Consider the following 18,322-nt stretch of genomic DNA (forward strand, 5'->3'; position numbering starts at 1 on the left):
CAGTATATGCCGATGATTTAATATATCTTCACAATACAGGCCTTTTATACCTTTGGCCATTTAAATGTCTAAAGAATTTTTAAAGAATGATTGGGCCTCTAAAGTGATATTAAAGCCAAGGTTTTTTTCTTAAAAAAAAAAAAAAAAAACAAACATGGTGGGCTTACCTGGCCCTCCACTGGTGCTCCTGATCCTTCCTTCCTACCGACTGCCCCCAAAGCAAGCCGCTTGCTGTGGGGGCACCTGAGCAGAGCCGCTGCTTTGCATGTCTATTCAGACAGGGAGCCGCAGCTCAGCACCACCCCCTTCCTCTTCTTATTGGCTCACTGCCTGCAGATGACAGCAGTGGGAGCCAACGGCTACATAGTTACATAGTTAGTGGCTCCCTCTGTTGTCTCAGCCAATGAGGATGGAGAGTCCCCAGAGAGTCGAGGCTGTCATGCAGATAGCTGGATTGCGATGGGGCTCAGGTGAGTATTAGAGGGGACTGCTGCATACAGAAGGTTTTTTTACCTTCATGCATAGAATGCACGAAGGTAAAAAACCTTGAGCCCTTGGAACCACTTTAACAATAACTGGCAAAAGTCTGTCTTTATGTCACTGGCATCTGAAGACATGTCCTATACATCACATCAGTCTCTTCTCACTATTGAGTCTTCCTTTTTATACCTGGGTATTGTAGTTACAAGGGACCTGTCCTACGCCATCTTAAATAACATTGGTCAACTAATTCAAACTATTGTGGGTAAACTGCAGGTATGGTCAAAGTTGCCCCTGTCTTTCACAGCCAAAATCAATTTAAATACAATTATGCTTTTGATCTCCCTTCTAGATTGTAAGCTGTAAGGAGCAGGGCCTTCTAATTCCTCCTGTATTGAATTGTATTGTAACAGGATTGTCTTCCCTCATATTGCAAAGCGCTGCGCAAACTGTTGGCGCTATATAAATCCTGTATAATAATAATAATAATTAAATGTATCTATGTATTTACACATGTGCTATTGAAAGTCTCTAAATTCTTCTTCCATGTACCTACCTCTCTATTCTCAACTTTTATATGGAGTACCCCTAGACCTTAACTGAAACTAGTGTGAGACTCGCATCAAGTGTAGAGCATTTAAAGGTCACCGGCCCGCCACTCGCTTTTTCTTTCTTTTAAGGGCTTTCCTCACGCATTTTTATTAAAGGAAAGTTCATTAAACAGAAAAATTACAGGGTTTCCCTCGCAGGGGTTTCAGCATTTCAGTCCTAAGCAAAATAAACGATCATTCAGCCCTCCTGGCTTGTACTTGCAGCGCTGCTGCTGTGGCCTCAAACTCCAGGCCTTTGTCTGTCTCCTACAGACTTAGCTTACCCAACAGGGTGCACACGGATATCAGCCTTGTGCCGCACCGACTCCCACGTGGAGCCCTTCTGACTCCTGGGCCAGACCTCCTGTCTGCAGGCGTGGAGCAATAAACCATGGTCAAGTCATTATTAGAAGCCCAGCACACACCTGACTAATTAGTTTGCTGGCTGTATTGCATAGCGGGGCCCAGGATTGGAGATTTCATCCCACCCGGATCACTTAGAAATCTCCAGGCTCCAGGTCCCAAACTGGACTTTATAAAATACAGAGGAAACTGAAAAGTCAGTTTCCTCTTCACGTCACAAGCTAACTGGAGCCCCTCAACCTGCCTGGTTGAGAATTCTGGGTCGCAAATTGCTTCCTGGACCCTGTCAGCACTCTGCCACACTAGCCACACTACAAATGTCTAAAGAAGAAGCCAATCTGGCCTTGCTGGATATATTTTTACATTACCTCGCAGGGGGGCTAAAACACCTGATCACATAGGTCCTTCCTGTAGTTCCCCATAGCGCAGAAGAACACTTTGCACATGTTCTTGAAACCAAACTGTTGTTGATATTTCTGAAACTGGCCACACTGGTGGTAAACTCCTCACTTTATTTCAGGACATTCCTTATAACCTATCCTATTTAGGGATAACTATATACTAGAACAGCTTAGCATGATTCCAGATACTGCATTAATGACATCCTAAGGTACTGTAACTCTTGTAGACATTTACCGGGAAGGAACAATGTACTCATTTGTGCAATTACAGGAGAGGCTAAATTTACACCAGTTTCTTCTACAGCTTTCTACAAATGTACCATGGCTTCAATTGATTAGATTTCTGATACCTGCCGGCGCTGTCTGTCAGCCCCGGGTACTATGGCCCATATCTGGGGCACATGCCCCTTAATCACACCCTATTGGGATAAAATTCTCCAACTGTAATACAATTTGTTAGGCGACTGAGTTTCTAACACTCCTACCATTACCCTGTTATGTATGCTACTGGGATTCTACAAGCAAAATAAGAGGGGCTTACTGCGCCACTTCTTCTGCACTGTATGGGACCATCATTATGACATCTCCATAAGATTCTGTGCTTGGTGGCCTGTACTGTTGCCTCCCAAGATATGCTGTGTGGACTCTTCATCTTGCCCTGTAGGGCACCGTATGTTTTCTTTTTTTTTTTTTTTTTTTCATGAGCCCAGAGGAATGGGATGATTTATGCTTCTCTTATAATATAGTCTCACCAAAGGTTAAGAATAGATTCATTCAATTACTCAATTCAATAGCATACCACACACATATCTGTCTCCTGTCTGTGGTTGTCAGATTATATCTGACTTCTGCCAACAAGTGTTTACTGTGCTGACCACCTTACCACAACTCCCTCTTCCCTGTACACCTTTTTGTTTATTTGATACTAGACTAAGGGTCCTTTCACACGGGTGATCCAATCAGATCCGCCTGTCAGTTTTTCAGGAGGACCTGATCGGATGCTCTGTGCATCCCTATGGGGCAGCGGATGTCAGAGGAGACATCTCCGCTGACACCCACTGCTATTTGCTTCCGATCCTGAGATCTGGACAGATGAAAACCCTATTTTTCATCCATCTGGAGGATCGGATCAGATAGGATCGGATGAGAACAGACAGGCGGTCTGTTCTCATCCGATCTCCCCATAGAGGAGAGCGGGGATCTGACAGCTCTGTCTCCGCACACAGAGTGGAGACGGAGCTGTCATCCACCTGCTCAGTGGGGATCGGCGGATCGATCGCCACGCTGTGTGAAAGGACCCTTAGTCTATTAGTACTATTTATGTACTTTTATACTTATGTACAACTGTTAAATAAAGTTACAAAAAATTGGAGCAGAAGGAGTCTACAGTATATAAATATTCAATGTTTCTTTTTGTAAAAAATGTTCTTGGTGTAATGAGGATTTTTATATGCAGGTGCTATATGTACTAAGTATTCAGTTAGTTTGCCAAGTTTTTTTGTAGGTTAGTTGGAAGAGGAATATTAGAAGGGCCTATTTAACCACTTTACCGCTAAGTACTTGAATAGTACTGCGGCAAAGTGTCTCGTTCCCGTCTGACGACGTAGACCTACGTCGCCAGACTCCTCCCCTGTAGGCGGCGCTCGCGCGCCGCCGGAGGCGCGCTCCCGCTGTTTTCATTCACAGCGGGAGTCGGGCCAGGGGAGGAGCAGCGGCGATCGCCGCTGCTCTGCCCCGATCGTTGGGGATCTAGTGTGGAGATCCGCCCGCCTGTGTAAACACAAGCGGGCGGATCTCCTCAGTGACAGGGAGTGACAGATCGGACTGTTCAGCATAGCTGGACATCCGATCTGTCCCTGTCTCACACAGTCACCTCCCCCCCCACACGTCAGTAAGCACCAGGCATACATTAACCCCTCCCTCTCCAATAAAATTAACCCCTTCCCTGCCAGTGTCATTTTTACAGTAACAGTGCATATATATAGCACTGATTACTGCAGTAATGTCACTGGTACCCCCAAAAGTGTCAAAAATGTCAGTCAAGGGTCCGATCTGTCCGCCGCAATGTCGCAGTCCCGCAAAAAAAATGGCAGATCCCCGCCATTACTCGTTAAAAAAAAAAAAATGACAGAAATCTTTCCCTTTGTTAGTAAACGCAATAACTTTTGCGCAAACCAATCAAAATACGCTTATTGTGATTTTTTTTACCAAACATAGGTAGCAGAAAACAAATTGGCCAAAAATGTAAAAAAAAATTGGTTTTTACATCTTTTTTGGGGGGAATTTCATATAAAAAAATGTTAAAAATATTGTTATTTTTTCAAAATAAACGCTCTTTTTTTGTTTATAGCGCAAAAAGTAAAAATCGCACAGGTGATCAAATACCACCAAAAGAAAGCTCTGTTTGTGGGAAAAAAAGGACGTCAATTTCGTTTGGGTACGGCGTCGCACGACCGCGCAATTGTCAGTTAAAGTCGCACAGCGCCGAATCGCAAAAAGTGGCCCAGACGTAAGACAGCAAAATGCTCTAGTGGTAAAGTGGTTAAAAGAGAATTTCCTCTTTTAGAAGAGAATCAAAGATTTCTTTTTTTTTTTTTTTTTTAAAGAAAGGAAACAATGTTTAGTGGAATTTATAGCATTAATGAGCGCTGTAATTTCAAAGCCTTTGTTTCTAATTTTTAGGGACTTATTAACCACCTTAGCGGTAATCCCGAGCGTGACTCGGGGTTGATTTTTCATATCAGGAGCGGTAACCCCGAGTCACGCTCGGGGTGGATTGCAGAGAGCTCAGCGGTGTTCCCTTACCTTATCCTGGCGATCCAGCGATGATCTCTCATTGCTGCGACCGCCAGCCGAGAGTCCCGCCGCTCCTCCGTCCTCCGTCGGTGTGATCACTTCCTAGTTCCGTTCCCTGCAGCAGCAATGCTGCATGGGAGCGGAACTAGGGAGGGAAATTAAAAAAAAAAAAAAACGTTGCACAAAACACAAAACACACTTTATATCATATATATATATATATATATATATATATATATATATATATATATATATATATATATATATATATATATATGCATATATATATATGCATATATATATATGCATATATATATATATGCACCGGTATATATATATATATATATATATATGCATATATATATATATATATATATATATATATATATATATATATATATATAATATGCACACACACACATATATATATATATATATATATATATATATAAAATTATATTATTGATTCAATTATAATTCATGCGTTATATATTATATATATATATGTGTGTGTATATATATATATATATATATATGTATATATATATATATATATATATACACACACACACACACACACATATATCTATATATAATATATAATGCATGAATTATAATCTAATCAATAATATAATTTTATTATATATATTAAATAATAAAATAATATTATTGATTCGATTATAATTCATGCATTTGTGTTTCAAATTTATCACATCTGGGATGTCTACTAGAGTCTTGTTTTGGTCAGGTTTAAGTCAGTAATTACTAAGAATTATAGGCCTATAATACATAACGCCAAATTTCCATGAAAAGAATTGTACCGCTTTTGGTATGTAATTCCAGACATAATCATACCGCCAGGGAGGTTAAGGACTGGAATAGTACCACTGGATTGGCGTAGGGCCAATGTGGTGCCTATATTTAAAAAGGGATCAAAGTCTTTGCCAAGTAACTATAGACCTGTTAGTTTAACTTCTATAATCGGGAAGATACTGGAGAGTTTAATAAAAGACCACATAGATGAGTTCTTGCTGGAAAAAAATATTTTAAGCAACAGACAGCATGAATTCATGAAAGACAGAAGTTATCAAACAAACCTGATTTCTTTTTATGAAGAGGTAAGTAAAACCTTGGACAGAGGGGTGGACAGAGGGATGGCTGTGGATGTAGTATACTTGGATTTTACAAAAGCGTTTGACACAGCCCCCCCACACACGGCTAATGTGTAAGGTAAAGTCTACTGGCTTGGAAAGATCGGTAATTGGATAGAAAATTGGCTAAAAGATAGATTTCAGAGAGTAGTGGTTAATGATTCTTACTCTGAAAGGTATAAGGTTATCAGTGGTGTACCCCAAGGTTCAGTGTTGGGACCCTTACTTTTTAATATCTTTATAAATGATATCGGGTCTGGGATTAAAAAGTACAATTTCAGTCTTTGCAGATGACACCAAGCTATGCAGTGGAATAACTTCCTTACAGGATGTCTCAAAGCTTACAAGCTGACCTCAATGCTCTGTTTCATTGGGCAACTATGTGGCAAATGAGGTTTAATGTTGATAAATGTAAAGTTATGCACTTTGGGGCTAAGAATATGCATGCATCATACATACTAGTTGGAGTAGAACTAGGGGAATCCATAGCGGAGAAGGATCTGGGTGTTCTGGTAGATCATAAGCTTAATAATAACATGCAATGCCAAGCTGCAGTTTTCAAAGCAAGCAAAGTCCTTTCTTGAGGCATGGACTCCAGAGAGAGTGATATTATTTTGCCCCTGTACAAATTATTAGTAAGACCTCATCTGGAATATGCAGTTCAGTTTTGGGCACCAGTTCTTCAAAAGGATATGGGGGAACTGGAGAAAGTGCAGAGAAGGACAACCAAACTGATAAGAGGCATGGAGGAGCTCAGCTATGAGAAAAGATTAGGGGAACTGAATTTATTCTCTCTTGAGAAGAGGAGATTAAGGGGGGATATGATCAACATGTATAAATCCATAAGGGGTCCATATAGTGAACTTGGTGTTGAGTTGTTCACTTTAAGGTCAACACAGAGGACAAGGGGGCACTCTTTACGTCTAGAGGAAAACAGATTTTGTCTCCAAATACGGAAAGGTTTCTTCACCGTAAGAGCTGTGAAAATGTGGAATAGACTCCCTCCAGATGTGGTTGACGCTAGCTCACCAGATTGCTTTAAAAAGGTCTCGATTCTTTCCTGGTTGTACTTAATATACAGTAAGTGGGTACTAAATTTTTTTTAGGTAAAGTTGATCCAGGGAATATCCGATTATCTCTCGGGGGATCAGGAAGGAATGTTTTTCCCCTGCTGTAGCAAATTGGATCATGCTTTGCTTGTTTTTTTCGCCTTCCTTTGGATCAACTGCAGGTATAGGATTGTGTATATGGGATTGAATGGTTGGGTTTTCAATACTGTTTTTTTTTTTTTTTTTTCTTTTTGTTGGTTGAACCAGATGGACTTGTGTCTTTTTTCAACCTGACTAACTATATATGTAACTATGTAATGACTATAATTTAATTTTTGAGGCCCAGTACAGTAAATAAAGAATGCACTTCCTTGATTTATATAAATCTGTAGAGGAAGGCAAACTAAAGCATTCTCTGCATTAGGGTAAAAAAACTTCTGGCCAACGGTCCCTCAGGTATGAGATATACATGCTTAAATTGGCTAGCTTAAATCAATTTAAGCATGCACATCTCATACCTGAGCGACTGCTACTACAGTGATCTGCCATTTCCTGTGCCAAGTAGTTTCCCAACTGACCACATGCCCTGCTGCCACTCACAGACACCTTGTATTTTTTCCAATGAATACAAAGCATTCAGCATTCTCCAATTAGATGAGATGGAGATTGTGATGTCACCATACCTCCTCTCCACCTTGTCCAATCAGAGAATGCCGTGTAAACCTCCTCTCCGCTTTGTCCAATCAGAGAACACCCAAGACAAAGGCAATACTTTTCTTTGCCTTGGGGACAGTGAACAGGTTGAAAAAGAACCTCTAAAACCTCTTCTACTGGAACCAGAGCAAAACATTCAGTAAATGGTGAGAGTACCAAGCAAATTTCCAACTGTTTGCTTCTTTGTTCACCTATACAATATCATACCAGAAATTCTGTACCCAGTGGCAGCTTTCTAGTGACAGTATCTAGTGACAGGCCAATGACCTGCTTTTACAATTTTGCTCCCTCATTGACCAAAACTCTGCAGCAGCAATGCCATAGGAGCAGGAGAGTTGTCTTTTTGATCCCATCGAAGGTAAGTTGCCACTGCTTTGGCCTGGCCCTAAGAAAATTTGTTAAAATAAAAAAATAAAAAAACACTACACAAAACTGTTCTATGTGCTGACAGGGGTACAATCTAGAGTGCTTAAAAGGGTTTATTTAAACAGTGGAGGGTATGAGAATGGGCCTAAATAAAATTTGGTTAGAAAGCTAGAAAGAATAGGATGTTTTTTTTTTTTTCTATTAATTGTTTTAATTGTCCTAAAGTGAGGAAATGCATACAAATAGGTGTCCATAACTTATTTTTAGTTGTACGTTTCACATTCCACACTATCCCAGCTCTGTACTTTGTGCTATATTTTTTACATTTTAATTTTTCCTGTTTTGTACATGGTACTGTACATTCTGTATTTCATGCTGCGTTTTACATTTTAAATTTTACACAATCCCATTCTATATGTTGTGCTTAGCATTTCCTAGTGTACACTATTGTACTTTATACCTGTTATATTCCATATCTTTTCACTCTGTACATTGTGCTGTAGATTCCACAGTAATTAAAGTAATCAGTACTTTCAGGTGGCTTTGGCATGTTTGCACATACAGTAGGTAAAACCCAGATATAGGTTGGAACCAGTGGCGGCCCACTAGGGCCGCCGGACTCATTGGTGACTATGGGGGGGTGGGGTTTTCAACCCGGCAGAGGCGCCGATTGGCTGCCTTCCAGGGGGTCACCAGGGCGCAGAGCACTGCGCTACAACACTCCCCCTTTTGTGATGTCCTGGATCATGATTGGTCCAGACTCCAGCCTGGACCAATCATGATTCAGGACATCCCTGCTGACCTCGTTGGGGGCGGTGCCGGTGCGTGCATCAGTCATTCACCGTCACCGCCCGGTCACCTTCCCGCCGCCGCAGAAGAGAAGAGGAGAGACCGAGAGGGAGAAGCCGCTCACCTTCCCGCCGCCGCAGAAGAGGACGGAGTATCGAGGAAGGGAGAAGCCGCCGACGGGAGCCGAGCCGCCGCCAGGTAAGTGCATTGGATCATTGAAGGGAGCACGCACGCTGGTCTCTGCATTCATTGGGGGCATGCTGTGGCGCTCTGCATTATAATTGGGGAAAATGCTGTGGCGCTCTGCATTATAATTGGGGACAATGCTGTGGCGCTCTGCATTGATGGGGGCATGCTGTGGCGCTCTACATTGCTTGGGGGCATGCTGTGGCGCTCTGCATTGATTGGGGGCATGCTGTGGCGCTCTGCATTGTTTGGGGACATGCTGTGGCGCTCTGCATTGATTGGGGGCATGCTGTGGCGCTCTGTATTGATTGGGGGCATGCTGTGGCACTCTGCATTGATTGGGGGCACGCTGGTCACTCGTTTTTCTGTTTGCGCCCCCTAAAAAATTTTAAGCAACAGCCGCCACTGGTTGGAACTTCTGTGAAAGGGCCATTTAGATGTGTTAGCACCCCAGGCTAAAAGATACTATTTTCCCCTGTGTTTAATGTAAGACATTGCTGCACCTGAGCATAGTCTTATAAGTGGAAAATGTCCATGTTAAAGGGAAACCTGTCCCCAGGCTCCCACTGCTGAACTTTTATTTGAAAGTGCCATTTCTGACCTTATTACTTTCTGAGTCACTGACCTGGAACACCGCCAATGAAGTTGAAATCCTAATTTGCATACTTTTTGGTCAGTAAACCAGATAGTGCTGAAGCTATTATTCTGCATGGCAGGCAACTGGCATGGCAGGCAACTGGCATTTTCAGAAACAGACGCAATGCAGCCTAAATATTGCTTTCAGTACATTCAGTACATGTGTCCATTCAATAGCATGTGTACAAAGTTTAGCATGACTGTTACTGATGCCTGCCTTGTCCACACTCTTATAGGTATAGATGAAGAGGGCCATTTGTATAGTCTGCAGACCAGCGTTGCTTTACTGCAGGCAAGGCTGTCTGACAGGTTAATTTGCCCACATCTGTCAAAAGACAACAGATATAGGACCGTAATACCTCATATAATAACAGATTATGTTTATTGCTAAGTGATAAAGAGGCAACAGATAAGAAATGCTTTACCAATTTATGGCACATTCTTTTTAAAGAGCACACTGCACAAATAGAATTGACATACATATCAGAGTACAACCTAGTCATATATCTGCTATGACCTAATCAGTCATCATCATGTAAATGTTCATCTGTAATATATGTACTCACGTTCATTATGCCTGCTGATAATTTGGTTGTACTGTTCTGTAAACTCTGCTAAAGACTCTTCAATAGTTTCAGTTCGAGGAACAGAGAGTGAAAATCGCCGTTTGAAGTTCTTCACCTTGTTCATGGTGACAGAGGAAACCTACCATACAAGTGCAGGAGAGAAAAAGAGTGTAAGAGAGACCAAAGAAAAGGAAAAAGGAATGGATACAGTATGTGAAACTGATTAATAAGAAGGCATGGGCAAAAGACAAAAAAAAAAAAAACCTAAAAAAAAAAAAAAGTACATCCCATACGAAAGGAGCACAAGGGATAATTCTGAAAATCACAAATGTTTAAAGGAATAATGGAGGAGGAGAGCTTTCGAAGAAGGAAAATGTTGCCATAAATAGAGACAGGTTGTATGTATAAAGTCAGATTACAAACAAATTTGCGCAGAGGGACAGGTGACAATGAATCAATACTTCAGAGAATGATATCTGCAAGGAGAAGACCAAAATACAGGCTGGCTAAGAAAGGAGCAGAGTGAGAGAATGTGGGTGGACTACATCTGCTGCATCTCTTATCACCATCTTATAGATGTGAAGAAAGTGCGAAGATTCTTTCTGTTAAACAGTGCTGTATACCTCTTCCCAATATCTTATCATCCCATACCTATTATTTTTAGCACGGTAGGTTTAAAAATACCATTCTCCAACATACAGAGCCATTGCAAGCGTTAATGTTCCCTTTGCCTTCCCTTTAAGGTGCAGCTACTTCTGCTTTTTTTAAATGCAATTTGTTCCCAGGGATATCTCGCCCAATCTGAGCAAACAAAACCCATCCTTCTGTTAAGATTGAAAACACTCATACGCTGCCCTTCCCTATAAATAGTGCATTACCAGCTTACATACAGTATACAGCCAGTCCCCAGGTTACAAACAAGATAAAGTCTATAGGTTTGTTCTTAAAGCAATTGTAAAGTCTCCCTTTTTTTTTTTCTATTAAAATAGCAAAACAAGTTATACTTACCTGCCGTGTGTAAAGGTTTTGCACAGGGTAGCCCAGATCCTCCTCCTCTCGGGTCCCTGGCTGGAGCTCCTTGCCCCTCCCTCCTGTTGAGTGCCCCCACAGCAAACAGCTTGCTATGGGGGGCAGCTGAGCTGAGCTGCAACTCCGTGTATCCATTCAGACATGCAGCTGCCGTTCTGCCCCGCCCCCTCTCCTCATTGGCTAAATTTGTTTGATTGACAGCGGGAGCCAATGGCCCCACTGCTGTGTCTCTGCCAATCAGGAGAGAAATTCCAAGACAGGTAAGGCATTCGTGGACATCACTGGATAGAGAGGGGGCTCACGTAAGTATTAGGGAGGCTGATGCACACAGAAGGTTTTTTAATCTTAATGCATAGAATGCATTATGATAAAATACCTTCTGACTTTATAACCCCCTTTAAGTTGAATTTGTATGTAAGGCGGAACTTGTAAATTTTTTAACTGTAGCTCCAGCCGAAAAAAGTATTTTTACGTTTTTTTTTTTTTGGATAGAATAGGGAAGGGTGAACACCTCTCTAACATTTGTTTTGCTGTCAATGTCCCTGTTCAAAAGATTTCAACTCACTTTCTGTCCCTATGACAATTACATTTTGAAAATTTTGGGTTGTTGTGAAAACAAGGATTGGTGATAAAGCTTCAGTGAAGATACCTTTTTTCCCATGATCACTCTTACAGGGGTGAATTTCCCTTCCTAGGGGGAGATTTCTTCTCACTTCCTGTTGTCTCCCTCCGTTTGTACGTCGGATGTTTGTAACCTGGCAATCACTTGTATGAACCTTTTCATTGCCAGGCCAACAAAGTTAATATTATGTACAAGGTAACTTGTATCCAGCATGATCACCCGTGATTAAATAGTGATTAGTGCAATCCAAACCTGTCTAACCATAATTTGTTTTGCATGTGATTTTAATAACAGGTATTCTTGTTATTAGAAACCATTTGAATAGAACCACAAGAACTGCCTAATGTGGAGAAGAGCAGAGCTTTCTGGATTACATTACTTCTCATTTTCTATTTACTTGGAAACTGTAAGGTCTATATTTAAACCTACATAAATAAATAACACGCAGAGGGAAATGATGTTATTCTAGGAACAGTGGCTTAAAATAAATTAAATACTGACAGTCTGAATATACTGTACCATCCCAATAGCATTAAAGAGGATGTTATCCCTTTGCATACATTGATTGACACCTGCTCTGCGTCGTTCCACACCTTACTAGCCCTGTGGAACACAAGGGGGGGGGGGGGTCACAGCCCCTGCAATATCTACAGTGGGTACGGAAAGTATTCAGACCCCCTTAAATTTTTCACTCTTTGTTATATTGCAGCCATTTGCTAAAATCATTTAAGTTCATTCTTCTTCCTCATGAATGTACACATAGCACCCCATACTGACAGAAAAACACAGAATTGTTGACATTGTTGCAGATTTATTAAAAAAGAAAAACTGAAATATCACATGGTCCTAAGTATTCAGACCCTTTGCTGTGACACTCATATATTTAACTCAGGTGCTTTCCATTTCTTCTGATCATCCTTGAGATGGTTCTACACCTTCATTTGAGTCCAGCTGTGTTTGATTACACTGATTGGACTTGATTAGGAAAGCCACACACCTGTCTATATAAGACCTTCCAGATCACAATGCATGTCAGAGCAAATGAGAATCATGAGGTCAAAGGAACTGCCTGAAGAGCTCAGAGACAGAATTGTGGCAAGGCACAGATCTGGCCAAGGTTACAAAAAGATTTCTGCTGCACTTAAGGTTCCTAAGAGCACAGTGGCCTCCATAATCCTTTAAATGGAAGACGTTTGGGACGACCAGAACCCTTCCTAGAGCTGGCCGTCCGGCCAAACTGAGCTATCGGGGGAGAAGAGCCTTGGTGAGAGAGGTAAAGAAGAACCCAAAGATCACTGTGGCTGAGCTCCAGAGATGCAGTCAGGAGATGGGAGAAAGTTGTAGAAAGTCAACCATCACTGCAGCCCTCCACCAGTCGGGGCTTTATGGCAGAGTGGCCCGACGGAAGCCTCTCCTCAGTGTAAGACACATGAAAGCCCGCATGGAGTTTGCTAAAAAACACCTGAAGGACTCCAAGATGGTGAGAAATAAGATTCTCTGGTCTGATGAGTCCAAAATAGAACTTTTTGGCCTTAATTCTAAGCGGTATGTGTGGAGAAAACCAGGCACTGCTCATCACCTGTCCAATACAGTCCCAACAGTGAAGCATGGTGATGGCAGCATCATGCTGTGGGGGTGTTTTTCAGCTGCAGGGACAGGACGACTGGTTGCAATCGAGGGAAAGATGAATGCGGCCAAGTACAGGGATATCCTGGACAAAAACCTTCTCCAGAGTGCTCTGGACCTCAGACTGGGCCGAAGGTTTACCTTCCAACAAGACTATGACCCTAAGCACACAGCTAAAATAACGAAGGAGTGGCTTCACAACAACTCCATTACTGTTCTTGAATGGCCCAGCCAGAGCCCTGACTTAAACCCAATTGAGCATCTCTGGAGAGACCTAAAAATGGCTGTCCACCAACGTTTACCATCCAACCTGACAGAACTGGAGAGGATCTGCAAGGAGGAATGGCAGAGGATCCCCAAATCCAGGTGTGAAAGACTTGTTGCATCTTTCCCAAAAAGACTCCTGGCTGTATTAGATCAAAAGGGGGCTTCTACTAAATACTGAGCAAAGGGTCTGAATACTTAGGACTATGTGATATTTCAGTTTTTCTTTTTTAATAAATCTGCAACAATGTCAACAATTCTGTGTTTTTCTGTCAGTATGGGGTGCTATGTGTACATTCATGAGGAAGAAGAATGAACTTAAATGATTTTAGCAAATGGCTGCAATATAACAAAGAGTGAAAAATTTAAGGGGGTCTGAATACTTTCCGTACCCACTGTATGTAAAGAAAGGAAAGACTGCTGACAGTGTCCACTGAGGTTCTTGTCTTTATTCTAAAAAAAAAAAAACAGCATGTAAACCTTTTCTACTTTGCACTAGCAATTTATAAGAGTATATAGGTGTATAGTAGATGTAACCCCTAACCAAATTACATTTAATTCACTAAAGGGCTGTGTATCAAATAACTATCATTTTTTGTTTAACCACTTTAAGACCGGAAGGATTTGCCCCCCTAATGACCAGGCCCTATTTTGCAATTCGGCACTGCGTTACTTTAACGGACAATTGCGCTGTCGTGCGACGCTGTACCTAAATAAAATTGATGTCTTTTTTTCCCACAAATAGAGCTTTCTTTTGGTGGTATTTGATTTTTATTTTTTGCGCTATAAACATAAAAAGAGCGACATTTTTGAAAAAAAAAAAAAAAAAAAAAACAATATTTTTCACATTCTGCTATATGACATTCTCAAAAAAAAAAAAAAAAATTAAAATCAAAATTTTTTAACATTTTAGGCCAATTTGTGTTCTGCTACATAATTATGTTTAAAAAAATCGCAATGAGCGTATTTTGATTGGTTTGCACAAAAGGTATTGCGTCTACTAACTATGGGAGACATTTATGTCAATGTCGGGACTGCGACATTGCGGCAGACAGATCGGACCCATAACTGACATTTTTGACACTTTTGGGGGTACCAGTGACATTACTACAGTAATCAGTGCTAAAAATATGCACTGTTACTGTAATAATGCCATTGGCAGGGAAAGGGTTAACCCTGTGGGTTATCAATGGGTTAAATGTGAGCCTAGGGGAGTGATTCTAACTGTGGGTATTTAGTAAAACACTTGTTTTTATAGTTTTTTTTTTTTTCTTTCTTTTTTTTAACAACTCAGTACTGTTGAACCCCACAGCCTATTGACAGCCACTTCATATCTACATGCATGCACTCCAAGGATGGCTGTATTGCATTTCTCAGGGCAGATTTCCTGATGGTGATAGCAGGACAATGCTTGGGTAATATGTGTGGTAACAGGCACCTGCAATGGCCATTGGAAATACATATGTCAGGGTTACAATGCAGAAGCCAAACTAGGAGAAGGGGACAAAGCGTTGTTCTTTTATAAAAGGAAGTGTCAGAATGAGGTCCTTCATGGCAGGAACGGCAGGTATTTTATAAATAGGAAACACATATGGTTACATAACTGGTAAGGGTTAATAAAGACACCGGTCTATCCAGTTAAATCTGTGTTGGTGTGTTTATGTCAATACCATTTTTCATATCACTGTATATTGCGTTTGCTTATGCCTCGTTTCCACTGAGTGGTACGGTACGGTTCGGTTCAGTACGGTACAGTTCGGAACGGTACACTTTGGGTTTCCACTGCCAATAGTACCCTTTCATGATAGGCGTGGTGTAGCAGGAAAGCTGTGATAGACGATTCTCTGTCAACCAATCAAAGTTCTGCAGAGTGTAGCTCCACCCTGCTGGTACGTGCTTGGTACCCCAACAAAAGGGTCCCAAAAAAAGTGGTACGGTTACATAGTTACATAGTTAGTGAGGCGGAAAAAAGACACAAGTCCATCCAGTTCAACCTATGATGTGTGTGTGTGTGTTTGCTTTTAACCGTACATTGTATACCCCTGTATGTTGTGGTCTTTAAGGTGTCCATCCAATAGTTTTTTGAAACTATCAATGCTCCCCGCTGATACGACTGCTTGCGGAAGAGAATTCCACATCCTTACCGCTCTTACAGTGAAGAACCCCTTACGCATTTTAAGGTTAAACCGCCTTTCCTCAAGTTTTAGTGAGTGGCCACGTGTCTTATTGTATCTCCTTTCTCTGAATAGTTTGTTCCTTATGCTAGGGTCGCCAGTACAGTATTTGTACATTGATATCATATCCCCCCTCAATCGTCTCTTCTCCAGAGAGAATAGGTTCAGTGCTTGTAGTCTTTCCTCATAGCTGATGTCCTCCATTCCCCTAATTATTTTTGTTGCCCTTCTCTGGACTTTCTCCAGTTCCAGCACATCCTTCTGAGGACCGGTGCCCAGAACTGGACAGCATACTCCAGATGTGGCCGGACCAGAGTCTTGTAGAGTGGAAGAATAATCTCTTTATTTCTGGAGTGAATCCCCTTTTTTATACAACTCAGTATTCTGTTGGCTTTGCTTGCAGCGGCTTGGCATTGCATGCCACTTCCAAGCCTGTTGTCTACCAGTACCCCCAGGTCCCTTTCCATCCTAGACTCACCCAGAGGTTCCCCCCCTAGTGAGTAGCTTGCTTTCTGGTTTCTGGCCCCCAAGTGCATTACTTTACATTTTTCTACATTAAATCTCATCTGCCGTGTAGTTGCCCACCCCGTTATTTTGTTCAGGTCTGCTTGCAAGATTTCCACATCCTGCATAGAAGATATTGGCATGCCTAATTTAGTATCATCTGCAAATACTGAGATTGTACTAGATATCCCCTCCTCTAGATCATTTATGAATAAATTAAACAGGATTGGTCCCAGGACAGAACCCTGGGGGACCCCACTTTCCACACCCGCCCAATCAGAGTACTCCCCATTAATCACCACCCTCTGGACTCTCCCCTGGAGCCAGTTCTCTATCCAGGTACTCACCTTATGGTCCATACCTACCTTCCTTAGTTTGTACAGTAAGCGTTTGTGGGGAACGGTGTCAAAGGCCTTTGCAAAGTCCAGATACACCACATCCACAGGCTTACCTTTATCTAAGTGGCAGCTCACTTCATCGTAGAAGGTTAATAGATTGGTTTGGCATGAACGATTTTTCATGAATCCATGCTGATTACTACTTATAATACCGTTTTCATTACTAAAGTCTTGTATGTGGTCCCTTATCATTCCCTCCAAAATTTTGCAGACTACTGATGTTAGGCTGACCGGCCTATAGTTACCCGGGATATATCTCGGCCCCTTTTTAAATATTGGTACCACGTTGGCTTTTTTCCAATCAGCTGGCACCATACCTGTCTGTAAACTATCCTTAAAGATCAAGAATAATGGTCTGGCAATCACCTGGCTGAGATCATTAAGAACCCTTGGGTGCAAGCCATCCGGTCCCGGGGATTTATTTATGTTAAGTTTCTCTAGTTTAGCTCTAAGTCTATCCTCTGTTAGCCATGGTTCGGTACGGTTCGGAATTAGGGTACCATTCACAATGGAAACGGCAAAAATAGCGTACCGTACCGAACCGAACCGTACCGCTCAGTGGAAACTAGCCATTAGATGCCCATCTAAGAGTTTTTTAAATTATCGACTCTCCCTGCTGACACAACGGAGAAGGGAGTTTCACATCCTTACTGCTCTAAAAGTAAATATCCCCTTCCGCAGTTTAAAGTTAAACAGTCTCTTGTCCAACTTCATTGAGTGGCCACATGTCCTTTTAAATCTCTCATATCATGTCTCCTCTTGAGCATTTTTTCTCCAGGGAGAATATGCTTAAAGTTTTTGCAAAGCTTTGTTTTTAATAAAAATAACAAACATGCTTATACTTCCCTGCTCTGTGCAATAGTTTTGCACAGAGCGGCCCAATCCTTTTTTTGTGGGACATCCACAGGAGCTCCAGGCCTCTACTCTTCAATGGAGGGCACCTATGCATGCTCGCTCCCAAGTCCTGCTGCTGCGTGCATTGCCACAGACAGTGGGACTCTGCCCCCCCCCCCCCCCGCTCACTTGTCACCAGATTTTATTGACAGCAGCGTGAGCAAATCACTCCTATTGCTATCAATCTGTCCAATGAGGAGAGAGACAGTGGTGGGAACTGCTGCACTCATGCACATCGCTGCATCGGAAGGGCTCAGGTAGGGTAAAAGGGGGGGGGGTCCAGGGGGCAGCTGCAACAGAGGTTTTTAACCTTAATGCTTTAAAGAGATTGTAAAGTCTCTTTTTATTCTATTAAAAAAACAAACATGTTATACTTACCTCCTCTGTGCAGTTGGTTTTGCACAGGACAGCCTGGATCCTCCCCTTCTCGGGTCCCTCATAGTCTCTCCTGGCCCCTGCCTCCTGTTGAGTGCCCCCACAGCAAGCAGCTTGCTATGGGGTCACCCCCTCTCTCTCTCCTGATTGGCTAACTGAATTTGATTGACAGCAGCGGGAGCCAATGGGGCCGCTGCTCTGTCCCAGTCAATCAGTAGAGAGAATCCCTCTAGTGAGGCACTTGTGAACATCGCTGGATAGAGACGGGCTCAGGTAAGTATTAGAGGGGCTGAGGGGAGCTGCTGCACACAAAAGGCTTTTTATCTAAATTCATAGAATGCATTAATAT

At 42.0% G+C, this 18,322-nt stretch overlaps 1 protein-coding gene across 1 annotated transcript in view; it reads right to left on the reverse strand.

Annotated features, from left to right (window-relative positions):
* Positions 1-18,322, reverse strand: part of CDK18 (cyclin dependent kinase 18) — a 327,716-nt gene that overhangs the window by 175,049 nt on the left and 134,345 nt on the right. Inside the window, exon 2 of the mRNA XM_082245560.1 lies at positions 10,088-10,226. Within this exon, the coding sequence (XP_082101686.1) occupies positions 10,088-10,211 (124 nt within the window). The 5' untranslated portion in view covers positions 10,212-10,226. The remainder of the gene's footprint in view (positions 1-10,087; positions 10,227-18,322) is intronic.

The sequence above is a fragment of the Pelophylax lessonae genome (assembly GCF_965119305.1).
Source record: "Pelophylax lessonae genome assembly, chromosome: 2".
Taxonomy (NCBI): domain Eukaryota; kingdom Metazoa; phylum Chordata; class Amphibia; order Anura; family Ranidae; genus Pelophylax; species Pelophylax lessonae.